The sequence below is a fragment of the Pseudochaenichthys georgianus genome, chromosome 10 (genome assembly GCF_902827115.2).
Source record: "Pseudochaenichthys georgianus chromosome 10, fPseGeo1.2, whole genome shotgun sequence".
Taxonomy (NCBI): Eukaryota; Metazoa; Chordata; class Actinopteri; order Perciformes; family Channichthyidae; genus Pseudochaenichthys; species Pseudochaenichthys georgianus.
Window position 1 is genome coordinate 1,248,443 of NC_047512.1, and position 26,146 is coordinate 1,274,588.

At 43.0% G+C, this 26,146-nt stretch overlaps 3 protein-coding genes across 4 annotated transcripts in view; all 3 read left to right on the top strand.

Annotated features, from left to right (window-relative positions):
- Positions 1 to 5,090: 5,090 nt before the first annotated feature.
- Positions 5,091 to 7,518, top strand: LOC139434669 (zinc finger protein 583-like). Its single transcript, XM_071204559.1, has one exon. The coding sequence runs from the start codon at positions 5,187 to 5,189 to the stop codon at positions 6,450 to 6,452; it is 1,266 nt and encodes a 421-aa protein (XP_071060660.1). The 5' UTR covers positions 5,091 to 5,186; the 3' UTR covers positions 6,453 to 7,518.
- Positions 7,519 to 9,699: 2,181 nt separating this feature from the next.
- Positions 9,700 to 16,698, top strand: LOC117453947 (uncharacterized). The gene is made up of 2 exons (XM_034092984.2): positions 9,700 to 10,193; positions 15,880 to 16,698. Exons 1-2 carry the CDS (start codon positions 10,001 to 10,003, stop codon positions 16,527 to 16,529), a joined length of 843 nt encoding a protein of 280 aa, XP_033948875.2. The 5' UTR covers positions 9,700 to 10,000; the 3' UTR covers positions 16,530 to 16,698.
- Positions 16,699 to 16,785: 87 nt separating this feature from the next.
- Positions 16,786 to 26,146, top strand: part of LOC117453948 (uncharacterized) — a 159,581-nt gene continuing 150,220 nt past the window's right edge. Inside the window, exons 1-4 of one of the 2 annotated variants that reach the window (XM_071204567.1) lie at positions 16,786 to 17,013; positions 17,096 to 17,264; positions 17,359 to 17,815; positions 17,921 to 18,689. In XM_071204567.1, the coding sequence (XP_071060668.1) occupies positions 16,983 to 17,013; positions 17,096 to 17,264; positions 17,359 to 17,815; positions 17,921 to 18,313 (1,050 nt within the window). In that variant the 5' untranslated portion in view covers positions 16,786 to 16,982 and the 3' untranslated portion in view covers positions 18,314 to 18,689. Of the gene's footprint in view, positions 17,014 to 17,095; positions 17,265 to 17,358; positions 17,816 to 17,920; positions 18,690 to 26,146 lie in introns of those variants that run through there. The other variant, XM_071204568.1, reaches the window with a different exon arrangement.

Genomic DNA, 26,146 nt, shown 5'->3' on the forward strand with positions numbered 1-26,146 from the left:
CCGAGATGGAGTATGACAGCACGCTCTCGTTCACATGCGCCGTGTTATGCATGGCTGCTGCACCTCGCGGGAGCATGCACAGCGTAAAGCCAAAACTCAGACATTTCAATGATTTGTACGGCACAGTTAGGTTTGGAAACGGTATGATTTCCTTTTTGGAGGCAGGGGTAGACATTAAGGGTAAAATTCCACTGGTCCGGAGCATTTGTTCAAAAATCTACTAATAATGAAGGAAATAAACACATTTGTTGCAATAGTCATTTATGCACAAACTACATTACTACTTGTACTACAACATTTGAATCATCAGTTCTTCCTCATTTCCCTCAATTGTTCATATTTGGTTTATTAAAATAATTATATTGTGGTCATTGTTAAAAGAAAAAAAGGAGGGTGACATTTCTGCTATGAGTATTATTATTTGTATAATGCGTTTTCTGCCTTCCTGTCATTAGGAGTTAGAAATGTAATGGCTAGTAATAGATTAGATTATAACCTTCATTATCCTAAACTGCTGGGACATTTCCCGATAGCGAATATAGCTTTTATATATGTTCTACTCTTCACTTACTTGTCAGCATAGGTCGGCATTGATGTACGGAGCCGACTAAAGACCTTGTTTATATCATCATATTGAAGCCAACTCCATCGATCAAGCCAGTGTGGCTGAAACTTTCTCTCCCTCTTCTTCTCATAATCCCTGTCACTCTCCTTTAACTCCTCCGGTGACTGTCTTTTATTTGAAGATAGTTTTTTGCCCGGCGCTTGGCCGGTTACCGCTGGTATTAAAAACATTTTTGGCGAATGGTTAGGTGGCGCGATAGTCTGTAGTGAAGGAGCGCGCTGCCGCTCACAGGAGTCTGCTCGTGCTGCGCTCCGCAGCAAAAACAGCCGTTTGCGTTTCACCCAACAACGACAACCGCTTCACGAAACGCTATGTTGTAGCGTTAATAAACGAAACAATTTAACAAAATTGCTAGTCTGGGAGGGCATGCATAACACCGGAGCCTCGCTGCGGGGAAACTTTGGCGGTGTTCCGAGTTTGTTCTAATCTGTCAAAATTACGGACTGCTTTCAGATTTATCCGTCATTGTTACAAACAATCTGTCATAGACGTAGTGTTAATTTCGTCAGCTATTTTTTTATTTAGTTTTAGTCTTAGTCCTGTGTTAAATTTCCTTTTTAGTTTTAGTCATATTTAGTCACCTTCATCTTGTTTTTATTTAGTCAAGTTTTAGTCGACTAAAAGTCTGAGCATTTTAGTCTTATTTTAGTCAAAGAAAACTAATTATTTTAGTCTACTTTTTGTCAATGAAAACTGTTGAGTCTTTTTTAGTCATCAGATTATATAGAACATTTCAGTCAAACTAGTCTAGCCAAAACCAATAATTTGTCATTTTAGTATATAAATAAATAAGATTATATCTTGTCCTTATTTGATGAAAAACACAGGTTGAATGATTTAAGAATGCAGCTTTGCAGAGAGTATCTGGTCAGGTTTGTGGTGTTTGTACCTGTGTTATGGCCACATTGCTTCCCTTCTGATAAAACAATGCATTCGCTTTTTTTCTCCGCCTCATTGTACCGATACAAAGACCAATAAAGTTAGAGTTTAACGGGCGTAAAACACAAGTGATGACGTCGCCAACGAATCGACGACTGAATTAGTTGGCAACTAATTTGGTAATCGATTTTAATCGATTAAGTCGATTAGTTGTTGCACCCCTACAGTCAGCAAGATCTCACCTCTATTAACTCCCCGAAGAACCAGGTTCAATTAACTGCTGTTTCAATTCAGACAACTCTCTTAAATCCGTTTAAACGATCACGAAGGATTTTGATATCAGTAATGAGGTGTGGCCCTACCTAAGTGTGAGTGGCAGGGTGAAATCTTGTACTTTCAACTGCCCAATTCAGTTGTGATTTTTAAATCTCCCGAAATAATTTAGAGACATTTCCTCATAAAAGACCGGTGATAATAAAAAGCACATTCAACTTTTCATTCACCAAATCAATTCACATCAATTCCATACCTTTTTTCCGACACAGATGGCGGGTACTAACATTCAAAAACACATACCTACCTCCCGCAGGTATTCCTCATAGGTGGCGGTTACTAATACTCACAAACACATATCAATTCATTCCACTCATTCAACAAAGTAATTCACTCAGAATTCAACCAAGACATTTGAGAGATATTTATGAAATTTGAGAGAACCTTACCGAGAGCAAAGACCCAGCTCTGAGGGACAGAGCTTACCGAGAGAGAGCATACCAGGGGAACCCCCCCCCCCCCCCCTCTCTCTCGCTCTCTCCAAAATGTTTTTTCTCAAAAACAGGATAGAAAACTGGGCATGGCCTCTGATGTACAGGACTGAACATGACCAGGCATATTCTGTGGCAGGGGTCGGCAACCCCTGGCACGCGGCACCGTAACCAGTGGCACACTAGGAATGAGTGGAATAAGTGTGCAAAACATTAACATTTTATTTTCGGATCCTGAACGAGACCTCCGCCAGAGCGCGTCTCCCCGTTACCTGCAGAAGGAAGCAATGCACGCAACACAGCCGCGCTCTCTTTAACTCCGTGTGACTTTCTGCCGCTTTCCTCCGTGGTGCAGTGCTGATCGTTTCACCACAGAGGAAAGCACTTCACAAATTGCAGTACCCAAAAGGTGCTGTACAAATGCAGCAGTTTTTGCGTGTCTGTGTCTTTAGTTGAAAGCCCAGTGGCGATCTGCTCATCTCTCATTGAAATATTATGCCACACAGAGGCGGACTGGCCATGTGTGTTCTAGAGAATCACAGAACGGACGATCGTCCTTATTATTATGCTGTTTAAACCAATTCTTTTAATTTGTTTGTTAAATTCGGCATCATGTAAGTTAGGGATGCTCCGATCGATCGGCCGCCGATCGATATCGACCGATACTCACTCTCTGCCGATCGATCGGTGCTCTCTAAAAATGCCGATCGCGAGAGCCGATCGCCTGACGTAAAATACATGACAAGCTCTCCAAAATGGTTTCACCGGTCTGGCAGTATTTTAAAGTGTCCGAAAATGACAATAAAATAGCGGAATGCAACGTGTGTGGAGCAGAAATCCTGCAGCTCCGCTCGCTGTGACGGACCGGTGAGCGGTGCAAAACACACAAGAGTTAGACCTAACACACTTAGCTATTTGATCTACCTTTGGAACAAGCTAAACTAGTTATACATATATTTATTCTTCACTATCGGGTCACTCATTAGTGGATCAGTAAGCTGCATGAGATACTGACAGGCTCTCAGGAGAGAGAGGGGGAGAGAGGAAAAGAGAGCGCTTCTGCTCATTTCTCCGTGTTATCATTCAAAGTTAATTTAAACTTGAGTAATGTACTTCATTTGAATGTAACAATTATGTTGTTGTTGGTGGAAGCGCCAGTGATGAATGAGCCCCATTAACTGAGTTTTAAACATAACTTTAAATGGATGATCCCCATAGGCCCCACCCACTCGATCCGATCAGAGCAGCCCCCCCCCCCCCCCCCACTTGATAATTCACGATCGTCAGCACGTTGATAAAATATATATTTTTAAATGGCACTAAACATCAAAAAGGTTGCCGACCCCTGTTCTATGGCTATGACATAACCACCTTTTTGGGGCCTCCTTAAGGCAGGAGCCCCCCTCCCTGTGTACTGCTGTGAGGGAAGTGGGAAGAAACTGTCTCTCCCTTATCAGTGAAACCATTATAGGCCTTACACACTCAACTTAACAAACCACTTGTGTTTATTTATACTGTAAATATAGAAAATCATAAAATATGAAGCATTTTCATTGTGGGTTATATACGAATATAATTGATTTATATTTGATTATAACTAACTTTAGTTTTAAGTATTCACTTGATACTATGAAGATCTCAACAGCACCATCATTACTATGACATAAGAGGGTGCCATAAAATGTTCTGATAATACTTGCATACTTTTACTTAAATAAGGTTTGAATTAGGGCTGTGCAATTCATCGTATTTTAATCTCTATTTTGGCTTGCAACGATTATGGAAACAACGTAATCGGAAAAAAAACGATTATTTTGCTGCATTCCCTTTCGCAATGATGCTCTCAATGTGTCTTGCGTTACACAACTTAGCATTTAGATCAATAAAGGCCTTTGGGCTATGTTGTTTGATTGAATTAAACACAATATATGCACTCCACTATGCTGTTGTACTGCATCTGAAGCTCTTAATATGATTGCTCATATTTTAAGCCATCTTTTTCCCGGCCCCTTGCTTCTGATCATTTTCATCAACCGGCCCCCATTCCAAACTAATTGAATAGCCCTGGCGTATTGTATCTGTGAACAATCCCAAATACAATTCATTGTTTACATTGTGGCTAGTGCTAAACCAGAAGAAAAAACCCGTTTTCATTTATTTTCTTTGACTGTTGTTGTGGCAATTCAGCACTCACAACAGGAAAAAATAAAACACAAACACAGATATAGTTGATTAATTATTATTTCGTTGTACAACAATCAATAATAATAAGGAAACATTACCTTGCACACAAGCAATCAATAGTGGTAATGCTCCAACGAGTACAAGTCTTTCACATCATATATAGCAGCTTTAATGAACGCACACACAATTTCCCTTACATTAGCCAACACACCCACATATGTTCCAGATGTGGAAAGGTAATTATCTCATGACCTCTTTAGGTGTAATTCATACCCCGTCAGGATATGAACCACCTAAATAACAAGACTTAACTGTATTATCCTGAGGAGGGCCTCTTTGCACTTCCGCTCACACCTAATAATTGCGGAAGAGACGATGGGCCTCTCTTCTCTGGAAACTGTAATTCAATAACATACCTAATTATATTGACTAGGTCCAAGACTGATATAACAGTGTGTTTCCTGTGTCCTGCAGATGTCCAGCAGCTGGTTAAAGAAGAGCCTCTCCCTGACCAGCAGGAGTGGAGCACCAGTCTGGACCAGGAGAAGCCAGAGCCCCCCCCACACATTAAGCAGGAACAGGAGGAACTCAGGATCAGTCGGGAGGGAGTGCAGCTTCAGGAGCTGGAGGAAGCTGATATCACCAAGTCCACTTTCACTCCTGACTCTGTGAAGAGTGAAGATGATAAAGAGAAACCTCAGTCCTCACAGCCTCATCAAATACAAACTGAACACATGGAAACAGAAGCTGATGGAGATGACTGTCGAGGACCAGAACCAGCCAGGAACTCGGATCCAGAGAGCAGTTTACAACCAAAGAATGAGGACCACACTGGAGACTCTTCTGAAGACACTGATGACTCTTCTGAACCTGACGCTGAACACAGTGCTGATTGGAAGGAGACCAGAGAACCTGCCTCAGGCTCAAACTCACTGAAAAATATACAAGAATCTGTCAGTGATCCACAACGTAGTGCTAAAAAGAAACCATTCAGCTGCTCAGTCTGTAAGAAAGCTTTTAGACTTAGAAGAGATCTAAATCAACACATGAGAATCCACACAGGAGAGAAACCCTTTCGCTGCTCAGTTTGTGAGAGAACATTTTCACACAGTGGAAGTTCAAAGACACACATGAGAGTCCACACAGGAGAGAAAGCACACAGCTGCTCAGTCTGTAAGAAAGCTTTTTCACACAGTGGAAATTTAAAGCAACACATGAGAGTCCACACAGGAGAGAAAACACACATCTGCTCAGTCTGTAAGAAAGCTTTTTCATGGAGTGCAAGTTTAAAGACACACATGAGAGTCCACACAGGAGAGAAAGCACACATCTGCTCAGTCTGTAAGAAAGCTTTTTCACACAGGGGAAATTTAAAGGAACACATGAGAGTCCACACAGGAGAGGAACTCTTTCCCTGCTCAGTCTGTAAGAAAGTTTTTTCACGGAGTGGAAGTTTAAAGACACACATGAGAGTACACACAGGAGAGAAACCATTCAAATGCTCAGTCTGTAAGAAAGCTTTTTCACAGAGTGGAAGTTTAAAGGCACACATCACAGTCCACACAGGAGAGGAACTCTTTCCCTGCTCAGTCTGTAAGAAAGCTTTTTCACAGTGTGGAAGTTTAAAGAAACACATGAGAGTCCACACAGGAGAGAAACCATTCAAATGCTCAGTCTGTAAGAAAGCTTTTTCACAGAGTGGAAGTTTAAAGGCACACATGACAGTCCACACAGGAGAGGAACTCTTTCCCTGCTCAGTCTGTAAGAAAGCTTTTTCACAGAGTGGAAATCTAAAGAAACACATGAGAGTCCACACACGAGAGGAAATATACAGCTGCAATGTTTGTGACAAAAGATCTAAATGGCGTGGTCATTTCCAAAGGCACAAGTGTGTTGGTCGTCAGTCCTCACAGCTTAATGAAATTCAAACTGAGGATAACGGAGAGGCAGAGCCTCCAATCAGCAGCTCAGCTAAACACATGGAAACAGAAGCTGAATAAGTCTTATGACTGTTCACACGTGAGAGAAATCTGTCTGACTGGATTAACATTGTTGTACAACATCCATATAAGACTTAAATGAACTCCATCTTTATCAACATAAGTGGACAATATGTTTAATGTTTTTGTCATTCTGATGTATACGTTAACCACTGACTGTTGATGAACCATTTTATTTGGATTGAGGGCTCCAAGTTTCCATATAGGATGATTTGATGTATTGTTCTTTATTTCTAAATGTTTTGTATCATTGCTATCCTGTTAATGAGCCCTGTTTTACATAAATGTACCTGTTATCGGAGTGTTTTTGCTTCTGTAACTGTAAGGGAATACATTTTCCTATTTTGTGTCCTGATGACCTAATGCCGTTACATGTAATACGTTACTCCCTAAGCCTGTTTTCACCCATCTGCAACCGATTCGCTAATAATCACAAATGTTCATTTCTTTGACCCCTTGACTCGACTATTTCTTATTTAATAATCGTTACATCTCCTCAGGACCAAGTTCCTGTGTCCTGCCTTTCACCTGCTGATCACCCACTGTTCATTTAAGGTGGACTGACCTTTACAATGAACCAGCTAGTCTTAGTGTCTTAATGCAAACGTTTTGTAAGGCAAGTTAAAAAATTACGCTAGACCAACAACTTGCTGTTGGGCTGTGTGCTCTCTGCAGGACGGTGTCTGCATGTTACATCATCCAGTTCAACTGTCATATCAGTGATTCAAAACCAGCGATGTGTAAGATATGGCTGGTAATTGACTCACAATCTCAACAGAATGTGAAGAGGTTACAGTCTTGCGGTTATGTCCAAGATGTTGTTTTTTGTTGTTGTGAGAGATAATGGGGATTGATGCAGAAAATAACCAGTCTGGATAGAGCCTTCAAAGTACCAGAAAGGGTTTTGAAGATTATCAGGGATATAGAAAGAATACAAATATTACAAATTATTATACTTTTTGCAGTGTTAACATCTAAATACCAAATGTAAAAGTACTAATTTATTAATAAATCATATATATGTTATAATTATGTATTTATCAATTTGTTAATCACTTTAATATTCAAGCTGATAAAGTTGGAGCTATTTTTAATAACATTATTGGCTATGCTGCTTGGTAGTTTATTTTTTGTTGAAATACGAAATAATTTACGAGTTGATTTTATTTTGTACAAAAATCTGAATCTGTAAAATAAGCTTTAAAATAAAAATGGTGCCACAAAAAGTTCCATATTTTCATATGAGATATAATGTTGAGGTGTTAAGTAGCAGAAAACAATTATATAATAAACAATTAGGTATAGTATAAGTTCCTCGAGTAAATAATACAGCAATTGAAGTGTGTACATGTAGAAGAATATACCATGAATCGTCCCACAGAGGGGAAATGTACATTCTGCATTTCACCTATCCTAGTGTTGGGAGCAGTGGGCTGCCATATGTACTGCCCGGGTATCAGTGTCGTCAAAGGTTCCTTGCTCAGGGACACATCGGTTGCACTTGGTCTTTCGGGGACTCGTACCGGTGACCTTCCGTTTCCCAAGCCAAGTCCCTATGGACTTCGATGCTGGACGAAGTATTCCTGGATCACATCAGTTACACATTAGCCACGTTCACACCGCGTACTTTGTACTTAGTGCCGGCACTTCGTGCCCCAGGGCACTAAGTACAAATCGCGTTCACACCGGAGTACTTTTCCCTGAGGGGAGAATACGCAAATGAGCGGCTGACGTCACTTCGTCTTCTTCTGCTTTGGGTTTACTGGCAGGCTGCAAACAACTTCACGACGTATACTGCCACCGGAAGTCCCCGTAGTTGGGGACTGGGAGTCCCACTATTTTATCCCAATGGGGGTAAAAGTTCCCGGCACTAAGTACTCTTTTTGGTGTGAACGCAATATAAGGGGTACTAACGGAACTAAAGGGGAAAAGTACTCCGGTGTGAACACGGCAATTGAGGATGTTTGAACCCAAGCCAATACAGTGCAGATGATGTTGTAAGTTTGGTCACAGTTCTTTGGTCTGAAGACATGCCTTGGTGATTTGTGGCAAATATAGGGATAAGTTGTGCAGCGGTAAAAACTGAGAAGGAATCAAAGTATAGTCAGTGTGGGAGGAATCACAAAGCATGGCCATCAGATTGTCCAAAGAGAGAGATTAAAATAACCAAGAATAGGTCCAACAAAACAATGCATGAGGAAGAAGAACCAAAGCAAGGGAAGTGTTGGATCTTATCTCTTGTTGATAATGAATTGCACCCAACAGAAAAAAATCAGATTCACATAATCTTGATTTAGAGAAGATATAAACATACATGAATTTATAAAGCAATAACAAACAATCAGTTAGGAAAAAGCCCTATACTTTTAAGAGATTTAAAGCAAGAAATTTAATTTGCCAGCTTGAGGTCCTCCTTTAAAACATTATTACATGTTTATTTTGTAATAGTATTAAGATGTAGAAATTGCTCAATTGTAATACCCTCGTTCTACTAGACTCAAACAACACATTCCTTATATATTTCAAAGACGAGAGAACAAAATAAACCTATAACCCATTCAAGCAAGCTTTTAACACGTCTAGAAGAAAGATTGAGGTTATATTTTAATATATTATTTTATGTTGTGGATACTTTAGCCTCCATCCATGTTTACAATTGTCCACACTATTTTGCAGTTGCATTTATGAATATAGTTTTGCTGTGTTTTACACTTTAGTATTTATGTTTATAGTTAGCTTTGATATTCGCTTAATTTATTAGAAAGATTTTCTTTTCATGATCTGATATTTCCTCAAATGTTCTTATTATGGGGCAGTACTTACTGGTGCTTGAAATTCAAATATTTACTAAATATTCAATTCAGATAACATTTGTTTAAAACATTTGACAAACACATGTATATGAAAAAAAAAGATTTATTTATGTTCAATGCAATACAATGCATATGTAGGTATTCAGGTAGCGCATCAAACCCTCTCTGATGAAAAATAATTTAACATTAGGACCGGAAAGAACATAGATTTGTTTTTGCTTTATTTATTTCATGGTTTTATTGATTTATTTAATTTTTTATTAGAGCATAAGTTAAAGAGTTGGAATGATGTGATGATTCATACTCATGTACAGTAGGTGGCGGTATGCACCTTTTAAGTTGTTTGCAATCCGCCAAAAGCAAGAGAAGAAGAAGAAGTATGATGTCACTGCATCCGTGAGCTCAGACCCTCCTTGTGGGAGTTTCAGCTCCCATTGCCTCACAGTCACCCTTAACTCGAGCCCTGCATGTGGCGTCTCGTCGCTACGGTTCTCTCTCTTGTGTTCCTGAGAAAGTGTGTGTGAGCTCCAGCTCTACTGATCCATCATCTGTGTGTCTGGATAAACGTCTGAACGGACTCTGTGCTCTTTTTTCTGGAGCGTTTACCTCGGACTATAGGAGCTAGCTTAGCATGCTAGCTGGAAACCCGTTAGCAACACTAGTCAGATTGAGAGTTTGACGGAGAGAGAAACGGTGTGTTTAACGGAGTCTGCAGGGAAAGGTGATCTAGGAAACATGAGTAAAGTCCAAATGCTGCTGTCGTTGAAGAAGCAGCAAGTCACTGCTGCTTCTGAAGAGATATTTGCTCTGTTTGAACAAACAATAGCAGAGCTCGAGGAGGAGCTGTTTCTTTCCAAAGAGGAGAACAAGAGACTCCAGAAACTACCGAACGCTGTTTCACAGCCTGAGCTTCGGATACACAGAGAAGGTATGTTCCCTTTACTCTTCATTAACACTTTAAACTCTTCAGTAACACTTTATTATCACATTAATAACACGTTAGACCAGGGGCGCTGGAAGGGGGGTGCTGAGGGCGCTGCAGCACCCCCTAGCGTCAGGCAGGCTGCACATTTAATTTTTTGATATATATTTTTTGATTACATTTCTTTGTGCCCGAGATATATTTTATATTATTATTCAAATGATAATTTTAAACTATATAATACATTATTTAGCTTCAGGGAAGAACAACAATATATATGTTTTTTTAGTTAGTTTATAGTCTGATACGTTCAACGTGACGCACAACACAAGTGACGAGTAACTGACATGGCACAAAAAAGTATCTCGGAATTCTTTCTCACTAAAAACGCTAAATCTGCTAAAAAGATTGAAATAGAAGATGCAGGGGCAGGGCATTATTACGCAGCATCTGTGAAATATGTAGCCAGGAATTAGCAATGCCTTGATAGCCTACTTCAATTAATGTAATATCCACATTGTTGGTCAAATCATATTTTACATCTTAAAGGTGGGGTAGGTAATTCACTTCAGATATACATTTATTCCATGGAATGCTCTTAAAGATCAAATGCAAATATTTTTTTATAATTGCCAGTAAAATCGAAATCATATAGCTACAACACTATCTAAGATATTGCAGTATTAAAATCGGAGATAATATGCGTCTGGCAATGCGCAATATTTATTTTGTTCAACCCCCAACACCAATTCCGACGATTTATTTCTCAGCCGCTCGTCTCCGCAAGATGGCGTCGCATGACGTCAGAGTGTACAAACATATTTCCACCGGGCTTATCGCTCACAGCTGCTTCCGCCGATAGTACAACTTAGTTTCGTTATCATGTCTGATTCTGAGTCGGAGGCCACCCAAGATCTGGAGTATGTTGTCGACATCCAACCATATCTATACGAGCCTCTGATGTCGAAGAGGAATTATCACTATAGGTATTCATTCCATCCAAATACAACTGTTGCGAAAAAATAAATAAAACATACTCTATTATCCTCTTAGGCCCCACGGACCCGAAATCGCGTCATTTGCAGGAAATGACTTCTAAGGAACCTTAATATTTAATATACTATGAATAGTTTATCTCCATATAACGGGGAAAAACTAATTTAACTGATCTTTTTCATTTATTTAAAAAAAAAACCCACAATGCTAACAGTGAGCCTCTGAATTAGCCCAGAGCGAAAAATGCTAACCTATTACTGCACCGAAAATCACTCCTAGCTCCCTTATTACTTATCCTAGCTCCACATCCAACACATTGTTTATGATCGTAAAGACACATAATCTAACGGTGTGCACCTCAACACTGAAGGATACAAACTCGCGAGGTTATCAACAAAAACGTACATCAAAACAAGTGGCGCTAGGTACTAACATGAGCTAGGCTAACATGGCTTACCTTCCTCTTTGTCTGGTCTAAAATGGCATTAAAACCATAAAAACGATGATGTAGTTAATCCATAGGTTAATATCCAATGGGGCTGTGTCCCCTTTGAAATGTTCTGATCATCTATAAGCAATAAAACTGCAATTCCGTTATCTGCTGTCCGCTCTGTGCTCCGTGCGCTTTGAAATCAAATCAAAATTGGTTTACCTCAATTCTTTAGCGTTTCTGCATTGCCCGGCTTTTTCGTTCTTTCGGTTGTTTTTTGTGCTCAAATATGGAGGGGAGGGCTCCGGGTTTCAGCCTCCGATGTACTTTAAATGCTTCTCCACCAACAGACTTGACGATGGCAGGATCAACATCGTATGCATCAGACACGAAGTGGTCAGATCACAACTTGCTCCATTTTGTCGGCTGCCAGCCAACACGATTCACTAAAATAATCCAGTTTCGGCAGATGATTTTGTCTTGGGGAAGTTAATGAAAAATTCTCCCAGATCCCGCACCGTTCGTACATCCGAAAGCACAACAATAACCCATGTTTTGCGTGATTTCGCGGATATAATTCAGAGTTTTCTTTTCGAAAAACACCGCTGACATGTGAACAGCGCATGAGACTGCCGAGTCGGGATATTTGGCCCAGAGACTGTTTGGCCAAAATGACGTCACGCGTCTGGGAATGACATGTCAGAAATTCAGACGGCTTTGGGTCGAGTTTTGTATCAATAAAAAGCTTTTTTTCCGGGTGTATTATCTCGACTTAAATTAAATAAAAAATACAGGCAGTCTTAAAAACAACATTTCTATAAAAATGTAGCATATTTGGAAGCTTTGCATTTGATCTTTAACATCCCGATGGCAATGAATACATTAAATGCGTTGAGAATAAATACATAAAAAAATGTCATCTGTGGAAGCCGTAGTACTGTAAAAAGCACGACCAATCATCTGAGCCGGCCCGGCTAAAATAACTGGATGGCCTACCTGCCTGTCAGCCTTCCATCTGTGCACAAACTTATCTCGTGCCCTCATTGGTCACATGCACGTTCGTGTGTGTTGGAGGAGGGGCTCTGTAAAGAATTCTGAAGGAACGGGCAGATTTTTCCCGGTTGTGTATTTTCAAATTCTAGCGCACTCGAGCTGGTTTCTCCATTCTTACCCACCCTACCTTTAATAGAGTGTGTGGACTTGCGCTTTTGTGCATGCTCTATGCAGCAAATTTGACCCGCCATCGCAGGGCCTCCTCCCCGGGTCCACGTGCCGGTGCTTGGCGGTCGGAAGAATAATATTTTACAGGACATGACGGAGCTCAGGAGTCTGCACTTTGAAGCTCCTGGAGCGGACAAAGATATGTGTATTTGCCTGAATGATGGAAATAAACATAAAATGCTATTTTACAGGACATGACAGATATAGGTGTATTTTCACAGCTTTTTGGAAATACACCAAATGTGATATTGCAGGGCAACACAGAGCTCATGTTACCCATGTGATGTTGTGCAGTACATTACTGAGCTCACTTAACGACATGGCGTACCAGGGTCACTCTGGGGCACTAAGGTCTTACCCGGATGTCCTTATGTGTTTAGTGAGAGTGCTTGAGTTTGGGTACACAGCTTTGCCAGGCGCACCCACCTGTGGAAAGACGAAATATGACAAAACAGTTAAAGTGTGAACCTCCAGCACAGGGGGGGGTGCCATGAAGAAGGCCGAATATGGATGTGGAGGGTAGATCACCGCAAAGGGTTTCCAGGGGCATGATGTTCTGTAGGGTGTGAACATCTGGGTTTAGTCCGTGGGGGAGGGCTTAAGTACGGGGGCCCGGGGTCTCATGGTAGGCGAAGTTATGGAAGTGCGCATGTTAGGGAGACATGCTGGGGCTGCTTAGTCCGTCCTTTGGGGCTCTGTGAAGGGCCACAGAGAGGTGGTTTTCGCGGTCTGTCTCCTGGAAGTGTGACAAAAAACCTGTTTATCCCACAATTCCTGGAGGTTCCAGGCCGAATTTGGGAGCTAATAGGCGGGCTGCCATGCGCCCCCAACCGTGGAAAGCCAAAAAAAGTAAAGGATATGGTCAATTATATCTTAAAATAATATAAAATGAAGTTAAAAAAAAATCTCGAAAAAACGACTGATGCGGCTTTCACACCAGCGCTTTTCCTTTTCTAGCTCAGAGTGGGAGCTTTTCTGGTTCAGCTCCGGTTTCCCTTTTCTGCTCCCGCTCTGTTCACACCGCCCCGAGGGCCCGACAGGTGCTGCCGCGCCATGGCGTCAACATTTTCATCGCTGATTTGCTCCCCAACGGCATTACGGCGCTCACAACAACAACAACAACAACAACAACAACAACGGGGGAACTGCGTCGGGTCAATGATCGTGTTGCTTTTAATCACACGAAGCCAGATTAAATTAAATAACGACTTCTCCAACCTTATACTTTTCTCCAGAGTGCCGTGGTTCATTGTTTATTAATGTGTTTCTGTGGCATTTACCGACCGCTGCAGTATTGGCTGCTCTTCCACGGGAGTTTATTCTCCCGTTAGCTCCCGGTTAGCTCACACTGCAGCGGCCGCTCTAAAGTATTCACTGTCCGACTCACACAAGCAGCTGATGCATATCCCCAGTTCCTCTTAGCCTAAGTGAATGTGTGTCAGTCTGAATTGACACTGTTTGGTATCACAACGCTGTTATGAAAGTTTCTCTGGTATAAAATGGGTGATGTTGGCATAGCAACCGAAGCTAAACTGACTACTTGCTATTGCTATCCTATTGTGGCATAAACCGTTTTCTACAGGCACATTTTACCGGCGTATTTTTATTATGATTCTACTTGTGATAGTCGGACACGACAACCTGTGCAGCCCATGTATTGATTCCATCCGATAGGTGCAATAATACAAAACAACACGTCTGCCTCTCTCCACAATGATCAATAACAGTGAACGGATGGTCAAAGTAAGGTAAAATAAACAGAACCACACGAAGCCTGGTTAGTGTTGCCTGACTTTATCAAGTGTGTTTATAGGCACTACTGCTTGTAGGCAGGCATGACAGTCGACCCATGTTCAGGGGAGGTGGGTTTAGTTTCCTGCACGCCTCGACGTAAGCGATGCCACCTCTTAGCTCCGAAGCTCTTGCCTCTAGACCGACAATTTTTTGGAGCTGGAAGTGAACCGGATTCCGGAGCTAAGAGGCGGTGCCACTGCGGTGTGAACAGGAAAAACCGGTACTTTTCAGGCTCCAGCTCCGAGCCGGAGCTGAAAACGCTTCATGGTTCTCCAAAAAAGTTAACATACTTTTTCTGCCTCTGGAGGAATGCAAGGAGAGTTGTCAGGGGACTCTACCCACATTATGATGGACTATTTTCGGAAACTTTTTTTGACTTTCATGTATCTTTCCATGGATGAATTATTTGATTTATTTTAACATTTCGGTCAATTTCACCCAGTTTTGGCCCCCGCCTTGCCTGGAGGACGGGGATCTCTGCCCACCTAACGAGTGCCTAAATGGGACAACTGTAAACTGGAGAGATTTGACATGGGGTCTCTCCAGTTCGCTGAGTGCTATTTTCTTGAGTCTTTTCACGTTTCCTTCTCTGTCCCTGGTTATATTAATTCCTTTTACCTGGTACACTTCCCTGTACCGAGTGTCCACAGATGGCCCGTTTATCCACACACACATTGGCACAATGCTCCGGAGGAAACGGCCGAAAGATGACAGGGATCTCTGCCCGCCTAATGAGTGCCTAAATGGGACACCTTTCGCACGATGATTGCTGTAAACTGGAGAGATTTGACATGGGGTCTCTCCAGTTTGCTGAGTGCTATTTTCTTGAGTCTTTTCACATTTCCTTCTTTGTCCCCCCCCCGGTTCTATGCATTCTTCTATGCACTTCCCGGTACCGACATGCTATGCCTCATGCCCGTGGTGTGACTCTGATCACCAGGTACTATGAATTGAGACCTGTGGTCCTTTGTTGGAATGAAGGTGGAGCCCCCCACCTCCACTCTATATATCAAACCGTGGTGTGACTGATCACTGGGTACTATGAATTGAGACCAGTGGTCCTTTGTTGGAATGAAGGTGGAGCCCCCCACCTCCACGCTATATCAAACCGTGGTGTGACTCTGATCACTGGACTATGAATTGAGACCAGTGGTCCTTTGTTGGAATGAAGGTGGAGCCCCCCACCGACGTGATATACATCACCTATATCTATTCAATGGATTAAACAAACAATATGTTTCATCCTTACAGATGGGATGGCGAGCGAATGTCCGATCTGCAAGAGTTCCTACCACGTCCTGAGCAAGCACCTGCAGAGGAATCATAATGTGAATAATGCAGATGAAAGAAGAATTATTCTGTTGTTGGCCAATGGACGAACAAACATTAGGCTCCATCCCTGCATCATTGCAGGATGCGAGTACATCGGGACAAGGCTGGACCGCCACTTACACAAAGACCACGTTGAGCTGTCCCGGGAGGAAATACATGTGGTTGTTAATGAAGTAAAAATAAAAGTGGCAAAACGGGAGCTTCGTGAACTCCGATTGACAAACCCCACAGTAGGAATGATTACCTCTTGGGATGTGGACACTGTGGGTGATGAGGTCCTGTCACAACCTCCACCCTTGTCCCCAGTGATTGAATGTGACAACCCAGACTGTAAGAAATGGAGGATGGAGGCAAACACAATGAGGGCTCAGAGGGACACATATGTTGCTGAGGTGAAATCCCTGCGCGGCAAGCTGCAGCAGAGGATAAAACATAAGAGACATAGGAGGGAACAGAGGGCCAAGGACATGCATGAGTCCGATGAAGAGGATGGGGAGGAACAAGAGCGGGTGTATCTAAAGAAACGACCCCGGACAGAGTCAACGAAAAAGAGGCAGTCCAAGTCCTAAGGTCTCTCCTGCAGCAAGTCCCCCATTCCCCCCTGCAGCAAGTCTCCCATTCCCTCCTGCAGCAAGTCCCCCATTCCCTCCTGCAGCAAGTCTCCCATTCCCTCCTGCAGCAAGTCTCCCATTCCCTCCTGCAGCAAGTCCCCCATTCCCCCCTGCAGCAAGTCTCCCATTCCCCCCTGCAGCAAGTCTCCCATTCCCTCCTGCAGCAAGTCCCCCATTCCCTCCTGCAGCAAGTCCCCCATTCCCCCCTGCAGCAAGTCCCCCATTCTCCCCTGCAGCAAGTCTCCCATTCCCTCTTGCAGCAAGTCCCCCATTGCCTCCTTCAGAAATACCTCTCAGAAACAGACACCTGTATCCAGCTCCTCAGAACCTGCATCCTGAGATACCGAGGCCTCGTCAACCTCCCCTCCCATAAATTCCCCCTCTTTCAGCGGCAGGGGCCGGGGGAATATAATGCGGGACATAACATTCCCATACATCACGGGTAAGTGTGTTAAATATGTCACAAATGCAGTTTCTGTAACACACAATGTGTTGTCATTAACATACTGTATTATGTTTCACAGAGGAGTATCTGCAAGGCTACCGGGAGCATTATGAGGGCATCGACCCTACGGTGAGTCTCCAAGAAAACGCAGTCTCCAAGATAAGCCGAGTGAAATCGTTCCTAACCTTCATGGCACACGGTTTCAAGCGCCTGTCTGACTGGCTCTTTAAGAGAGATTTGATACGTGGGTGAGTAACATCAAAAACTGTCCATGATGTCGGCATCATTGTGTGTGTTCTCCACATTGACGCAATGTACTGATGCGGTTTCCTTTGCCAACAGCTGGTCCCGGAGCCCGATAAAGTCGAGCCTACAGGTCACGACCTCTGACTTCTATATAAAAAATATAGCACACTTTGTCAAATACATGTCATGCAAGGGGAGCAGGCTCAACCAAAATGACATGACTGTAAAAAAACGGGAACTTGTTGCCATCCTGAAGTCCCTGAGGAAGAAGGTGGTTATCCACCAGATGCAGGTGAAGCGGGTCAAGATGGAAGGTCTGCCGAGCCATAAAGACATCATCGCATGTTTGACTGCGGCCACTACTCGCATCCCTCAGCTCCTGGACGTGATGGCCAGCAATCCGACTACCGCAACCCGGCTGTTGCTCTATGGGTACCTGACCCTCCATTGGAGCTGCATCTATGGCCACCGTCCGGGGGTCTACTCGAACATGACCAATGCCGAGGTCCGAAAGGCGGAGACAACTGGCACTGCCTTTGGCTACCTCATCCACGTGAGTGCTATTAAAAAAAAAAAAAAAAAAGTTTATTCTGGCAGTGATAAACATGTTGTGCATGATTGATACTTGTATTGACGCTCTCTACCTCTGTCATAACAGGTAAGCAACCACAAGACGGCCAACGCGTTCGGTGAAGCGCAGCTGTACCTCACCATAGAAGAATTTGGATGGATGAAGAGGTGGCTGGATATAAAGGAGACGCTGACCTGCACCCAGAACCGCTACTTCCTATACACAGCGGGGAAGAACCCGTCGAGGAACCTTGCCTACTTCCTGAGGTTGGCATGGGCTGATGTGGGACTAAAAGGTCCCATTAACTTCACCGACATCCGCACATTCCACGCAGATAATGCGAAGAGGTTTCAGGATCCAGGCAACCGCCAAAGAGTGAGTGACTGCGGACGCATTTTATTTCAAGAATCCTTCTTTGAAGGAGACTGCGGACATACGGCTGCTCTTCAGAGTCACTGCAAGCAGCGGCAGCAGCATTAGAAGAACCATCAGACAATGAAGAAGGGGGGAAGTGAAGACAATTTGGGGGGCATTGACAGTGACAGCTCTGGAGAGGAGCATATCCCCATTCCCTACCAAGACTCCCCCAATGCTTCATCAGAGATGTCAGACGAAGACTTCTACTTAAAGTTCAACGCTTGGAGAGCGGCGAAGAGGGAACAGGCAATGGCCGAACACAGTCCCTCAGATATGGGTGAAGAGAGGGTGCCAGACTCTGCACCAACTTCACCCGATACAGACATTGTTACCAGTGCACAAGCCAGTGACCAACTTGCAAATATGCAATGCGTTATTCAAATCAGTCCCCTTGTGCTGGATGAGTCAACAATGCTATACTGTTATAAAGTGTCAATGTATATATATATATTTCTGTGAATAAAGTTTGTTAAAATTAGTTACTTTGTCCTCTTTTTTAAAAACTCACCAACAACTGAACACACATTTTAGTATATATTGCTGAATGTTATTCTAATATTACACCACAGTTGAGTTGGTACCGGATGATGGGAGTGGATAATGATGAGTTGGTACCGGATGATGGGAGTGGATAATGATGAGTTGGTACCGGATGATGGGAGTGGATAATGATGAGTTGGTACCGGATGATGGTAGTGGATAATGATGAGTTGGTACCGGATGATGGGAGTGGATGATGATGAGTTGGTACCGGATGATGGGAGTGGATGATGATGAGTTGGTACCGGATGATGGGAGTGGATAATGATGAGTTGGTACCGGATGATGGGAGTGGATAATGATGAGTTGGTACCGGATGATGGGAGTGGATGATGATGAGTTGGTACCGGATGATGGGAGTGGATAATGATGAGTTGGTACAGGATGATGGGAGTGGACAATGATGAGTTGGTACCGGATGATGGGAGTGGATAATGATGAGTTGGTACCGGATGATGGGAGTGGATAATGATGAGTTGGTACCGGATGATGGGAGTGGATAATGATGAGTTGGTACCGGATGATGGGAGTGGATAATGATGAGTTGGTACCGGATGATGGGAGTGGATAATGATGAGTTGGTACCGGATGATGGGAGGGGATAATGATGAGTTGGTACCGGATGATGGGAGCGGATAATGATGAGTTGGTACCGGATGATGGGAGCGGATAATGATGAGTTGGTACCGGATGATGGGAGCGGATAATGATGAGTTGGTACCGGATGATGGGAGTGGATAATGATGAGTTGGTACCGGATGATGGGAGTGGATAATGATGAGTTGGTACCGGATGATGGGAGTGGATAATGATTAGTTGGTACCGGATGATGGGAGTGGATAATGATGAGTTGGTACCGGATGATGGGAGTGGATAATGATGAGTTGGTACCGGATGATGGGAGTGGATAATGATGAGTTGGTACCGGATGATGGGAGTGGATAATGATGAGTTGGTACCGGATGATGGGAGTGGATAATGATGAGTTGGTACCGGATGATGGGAGTGGATAATGATGAGTTGGTACCGGATGATGGGAGTGGATAATGATGAGTTGGTACCGGATGATGGGAGTGGATAATGATGAGTTGGTACCGGATGATGGGAGTGGATAATGATGAGTTGGTACCGGATGATGGGAGTGGATAATGATGAGTTGGTACCGGATGATGGGAGTGAATAATGATGAGTTGGTACCGGATGATGGGAGTGGATAATGATGAGTTGGTACCGGATGATGGGAGTGGATAATGATGAGTTGGTACCGGATGATGGGAGTGGATAATGATGAGTTGGTACCGGATGATGGGAGTGGATAATGATGAGTTGGTACCGGATGATGCGAGTGGATGGACACAATTTTGTGCATTAAAGTATGTATAATAGACATGTATTTAAATAACTTTTACCGCGATTTAAACCATATTTCCTGGATTGTAAAGTGAGTTGCTGCAGCCTGTTCTCTGTGTACACTCTCTCCCAATTTCAAACACTTATTCCTGGGTTGAAAAGTCAGGTGTTGCACCACCTGTGCTCTGGGTCTGTATTCACTTTTCCCGACATTTCAAACAGTTTTCCGCACGTTTTAAACACTTATTTGCAATGTTTATTTCATGGACACCACTCTATGCATTAATGTACGTGATATTGACATTATTCTGTACACTTTATGGACAACGATGTCCACTTAGTGGACATTACGCCCCCTGGTGAAATTGTCCCGAATTACGCGAAACTTTAACATTTTATATCTCTGCGGGGAAAGCTCGTCCGTCTCCGATTTTTTTTCCACGTGGAAGGCCCCTGCACTGGCTATCCATGTAGCACCATCATATTTTTATTGTGCTCTGGGGAAGAACAGCATGTCTGTACTCTTGGCGTTCCTCGACCTGTAGTAAATGTCCACAGGGTCTACACACATGCCAGGGGAACCCCCCCCCCACCTCTCTTTACATTACATTACATTTAGCTGACGCTTTTATACAAAGCGACGTACAATAAGTGCGTTCGACCAACAAAATAAAAACTTGAAGAAAACAGAATCATATAAGTACATCAGGTTTCATAGAGCAAAACCATTTCAAGTCAGGCCGTTGTGTCCTTGGGCAAGACACTTCACCCGGATTTGCTCCTGTGGGTATTGTCCACAGTACATGTATGATACTAATGTGTACTTGTAAAAGCGCCTCGATGACCTCGAGGCGTGAAGATGGACGGTGTGGCGCAGTGCGCTGTGCAATGATCATCAGATCAAGGGGTGAAACCCGCCGCTGCTGCGTCTGTAAAGCTGGTGTGTCCTTGGGCAAGACACTTCACCTGAACTTGCTCCTGTGGATATTGTCCACAGTATCTGACCATTGCATGTATGATATATGTGTAATGTGTGTTTATGTAAAAGCGCTTTGAGTCATTGAAAAAGCACTATAATAAATGTAAGGAATTATTATTATTATTATTAGTATATAAGTGCTTTGTTAATAGTTCTATCGCTCGAAGTGGAGTCGAAAGAGATGAGTTTTCAGTCTGCGCCGGAAGGTGTGTAAGCTTTCTGCTGTCCTGATGTCAATGGGAGCTCATTCCACAATCTTGGAGCCAGGATAGCAAACCCACTTGTTTCTGCTGATGGGAACTTGGGTCCCCCTCGCAGCGAGGGTGCAGCGAGCCGTTTGGTTGATGCAGAGCGGAGTGCACGTGCTGGGGTGTACGGTTTAACCATGTCCTGGATGTAGGAAGGGCCAGATCCATTCGCAGCATGGTACGCAAGTACCAGTGTCTTGAAGTGGATTCTCTCACTCTCTCCAAAAAGAAAAAAGTTCCTCCCCATCCGCCAGTGTCTTTATGCTCAAAAACAGGATAGAAAAACCTAAGACAACTCCTCCACACCCATATTTGTGGAAACTGGGCATGGCCTCTGATGCACAGGACTGGACATGACCAGACATATTCTATGGCAGGGGTCGGCAACCCCTGGCACGCAGTTTCTGCGTGGCTGTGTCTTTAGTTGAAAGCCCAGTGGCGATCTGCTCATCTCTCATTGAAATAACATTCTACACAGGGGCGGACTGGCCATGTGTGTTCTGGAGAATCACAGAACGGACGATCATCCTTATTATTATGCTGTTTCAACCAATTATTTAAATTTGTTTGTTAAATTCGGCATCATGTAAGTTAGGAATGCTCCGATCGATCGACCGCTGATCGATATCGACCGATACTCACTCTCTGCCGATCGATCGGTGCTCTCTAAAAATGCCAATCGTGAGAGCCGATCGCATGACGTAAAATACATGACAAGCTCTCCAAAATGGCTTCACCGGTCTGGCAGTATTTTAAAGTGTCCGAAAATGACAATAAAATAGCGGAATGCAACGTGTCTGAAGCAGAAATCCTGCAGCTCCGCCCGCTGTGACGGACCGGTGAGCGGAGCAAAACACACGAGTTAGACCTAACACACTTAGCTATTTGATCTACCTCTGGAACAAGCTAAACTAGTTATACATATATTTATTCTTCACTGTCGGGTCACTCATTACTGGATCAATGAGCTGCATGAGATACTGACAGGCTGTCAGGAGAGAGAGGGGGAGAGAGGAAAAGAGAGCGCTTCCGCTCATTTCTACCGTGTTATTATCCAAAGTTAATGTAAACTTGAATAATGTACTTCATTTGAATTCAACAATTATGTTGGTTGTTGTTGGTGGAAGCGCCAGTGATGAATGAGCCCCATTAACTGAGTTTTAAACATAACTTTAAATGGAAGATCCCCATAGGCCCCGCCCACTCGATCCGATCAGAGCATCCCTGACAGGTCCACACACTGCTTCCCCGCAGCGAGGCTCCCCCGCCCTGTTGACATTTCACGAGCGTCGAGCTCTTCCATACATATTCAAAAACCATCAAGAAGCATTTTCATTATGGGTTTATACAAGAATAAGATTGATCATATTTGATTATAACTAACTTTCGTTTTAAGTATTCACTTGATACTATGAAGATCTCAACAGCACCATCATTACTATGACATAAGAGGGTGCCATAAAATGTTCTGATAATACTTGCATACTTTTACTTAAATAAGGTTTGAATTAGGGCTGTGCAATTAATCATATTTGAATCTCTATTACGATTTTGGCTTGCAACGATTATGAAAACAACGTAATCGAAAAAAACGATTATTTTGCTGCATTCCCTTTCGCAATGATGCTCTCAATGTGTCTTGCGTTACATAACTTAGCATTTCGATCAATAAAGGCCTTGGGGCTATTTTGTTTGATTGAATTAAACACAATATATGCATTCCACAATGCTGTTGTACTGTATCTGAAGATCTCAGGTACAGTGTATTGAACGCTGTATTCAATCTGGAGCATTGCAGATGAAGAAGAACTCATTTGTCCACTGTGTTTGACAGACCGTGTCACTCGTGTTGAGACGTTACCCATCTTTCACACACTAATTCATGGGTAACAGAGCCATGTGCACCATGCATTTAAAGTAATGTTAGCCAGCTTTCAGACACTAATTCGTGGGTAATAAAGGCCTGTACATCTCCCTGTTTGAAAGGGCCATATCTCCCTTAAATTCACATCAAACTCACCCATCTTTCACACACTAATTCATGGGTAACAGAGCCATGTACACCATGCATTTAAAGTAATGTTAGCCAGCTTTCAGACACTAATTCGTGGGGAAGAAAGTCACCCTGGACGGGTCATCAAATGTGATTGAAATGGACAGATTCCTGTACATTTCAATCACTTTTAATGGGAGTCGTGAGGTGTGGATGAAATGGCCATATCTCCCTTAAATTCACATCAAACTCACCCATCTTTCACACACTAATTCATGGGTAACAGAGCCATGTGCACCATGCATTTAAAGTAATGTTAGCCAGCTTTCAGACACTAATTCGTGGGGAAGAAAGTCACCCTGGTCGGGTCGGGAAATGTGATTGAAATGTACAGAGTGCTGTACATTTCAATCACTTTGAATGGGAGTGGTGAGGTGTGGATGAAATGGCCATATCTCCCTTAAATTCACAGCAACGTTACCCATCTTTCACACACTAATTCATGGGTAACAGAGCCATGTGCACCATGCATTTAAAGTAATGTTAGCCAGCTTTCAGACACTAATTCGTGGGGAAGAAAGTCACCCTGGACGGGTCATCAAATGTGATTGAAATGGACAGATTCCTGTACATTTCAATCACTTTGAATGGGAGTGGTGAGGTGTGGATGAAATGGCCATATCTCCCTTAAATTCACAGCAACGTTACCCATCTTTCACACACTAATTCATGGGTAACAGAGCCATGTGCACCATGCATTTAAAGTAATGTTAGCCAGCTTTCAGACACTAATTCGTGGGGAAGAAAGTCACCCTGGACGGGTCATCAAATGTGATTGAAATGGACAGATTCCTGTACATTTCAATCACTTTTAATGGGAGTCGTGAGGTGTGGATGAAATGGCCATATCTCCCTTAAATTCACATCAAACTCACCCATCTTTCACACACTAATTCATGGGTAACAGAGCCATGTGCACCATGCATTTAAAGTAATGTTAGCCAGCTTTCAGACACTAATTCGTGGGGAAGAAAGTCACCCTGGCCGGGTCGGGAAATGTGATTGAAATGTACAGAGTGCTGTACATATCAATCACTTTGAATGGGAGTCGTGAGGTGTGGATGAAATGGCCATATCTTCCTTAAATTCACATCAAACTCACCCAGCTTTCACACACTATTTCATGGGTAACAGAGCCATGTGCACCATGTATTTAAAGTAATGTTAGCCAGCTTTCAGACACTAATTCGTGGGTAATAAAGGCCTGTACATCTCCCTGTTTGAAAGGGCCATATCTCCCTTAAATTCACAGCAAATTTACCCATCTTTCACACACTATTTCATGGGTAATAAAGCCATGTGCACACTGTATTTAAAGGGCTGCAGGGACACTTTACCCGCCTTTTAAACACCTTTTCCTGGGTAAACAATCAATTTATTTCCGCCTGCTTTCCATCAGCACCCGCCAGTCATTTCAAACGGTTTCAAATCGTTTTTTCACTTCTAAAAAGAGCTTTCTGCCCTGTAAATGATTTCTAATCATTATTACCGTCATGGAGGAGCTGCAGGAACACTTTACCCGCCTTCTAAACACTTATTCCTGGCTAAAACAATCAATGTATTTCCGCCAGGGTCACAGCCTGCTGCTGCTGCTGCTGCGGCGGCTGCTGCTGCTGCTCTCCCTCCCTAAATTCACATCAAACTCACCCAGCTTTCACACACTATTTCATGGGTAATAAAGCCATGTGCACACTGTATTTAAAGTAATGTTAGCCAGCTTTCAGACACTAATTCCTGGGGAAGAAAGTCACCCTGGACGGGTCATCAAATGTGATTGAAATGGACAGATTCCTGTACATTTCAATCACTTTTAATGGGAGTCGTGAGGTGTGGATGAAATGGCCATATCTTCCTTAAATTCACATCAAACTCACCCAGCTTTCACACACTATTTCATGGGTAATAAAGCCATGTGCACACTGTATTTAAAGTAATGTTAGCCAGCTTTCAGACACTAATTCCTGGGGAAGAAAGTCACCCTGGACGGGTCATCAAATGTGATTGAAATGGACAGATTCCTGTACATTTCAATCACTTTTAATGGGAGTCGTGAGGTGTGGATGAAATGGCCATATCTTCCTTAAATTCACATCAAAGTCACCCAGCTTTCACACACTATTTCATGGGTAATAAAGCCATGTGCACACTGTATTTAAAGTAATGTTAGCCAGCTTTCAGACACTAATTCCTGGGGAAGAAAGTCACCCTGGACGGGTCATCAAATGTGATTGAAATGGACAGATTCCTGTACATTTCAATCACTTTTAATGGGAGTCGTGAGGTGTGGATGAAATGGCCATATCTTCCTTAAATTCACATCAAACTCACCCAGCTTTCACACACTATTTCATGGGTAATAAAGCCATGTGCACACTGTATTTAAAGTAATGTTAGCCAGCTTTCAGACACTAATTCCTGGGGAAGAAAGTCACCCTGGACGGGTCATCAAATGTGATTGAAATGGACAGATTCCTGTACATTTCAATCACTTTTAATGGGAGTCGGTGTGGATGGCCTGTTGAATCCGATTTTGAGCACTCTTTTCCCCGCATAAACTAGTTTAAATCACCGTTAAACACGTATTCTGTTGATGTCTATATAACCGACTTCCCGCTATGCATTAAGTCGGTTATATGGACCCTGTACACTAGGCATACCGCGGCCGGTAGTAAATGTCCAACCATTGTACCCTCTGGTCCCTAGGGTATGTTAGGAAAAGGGACCAC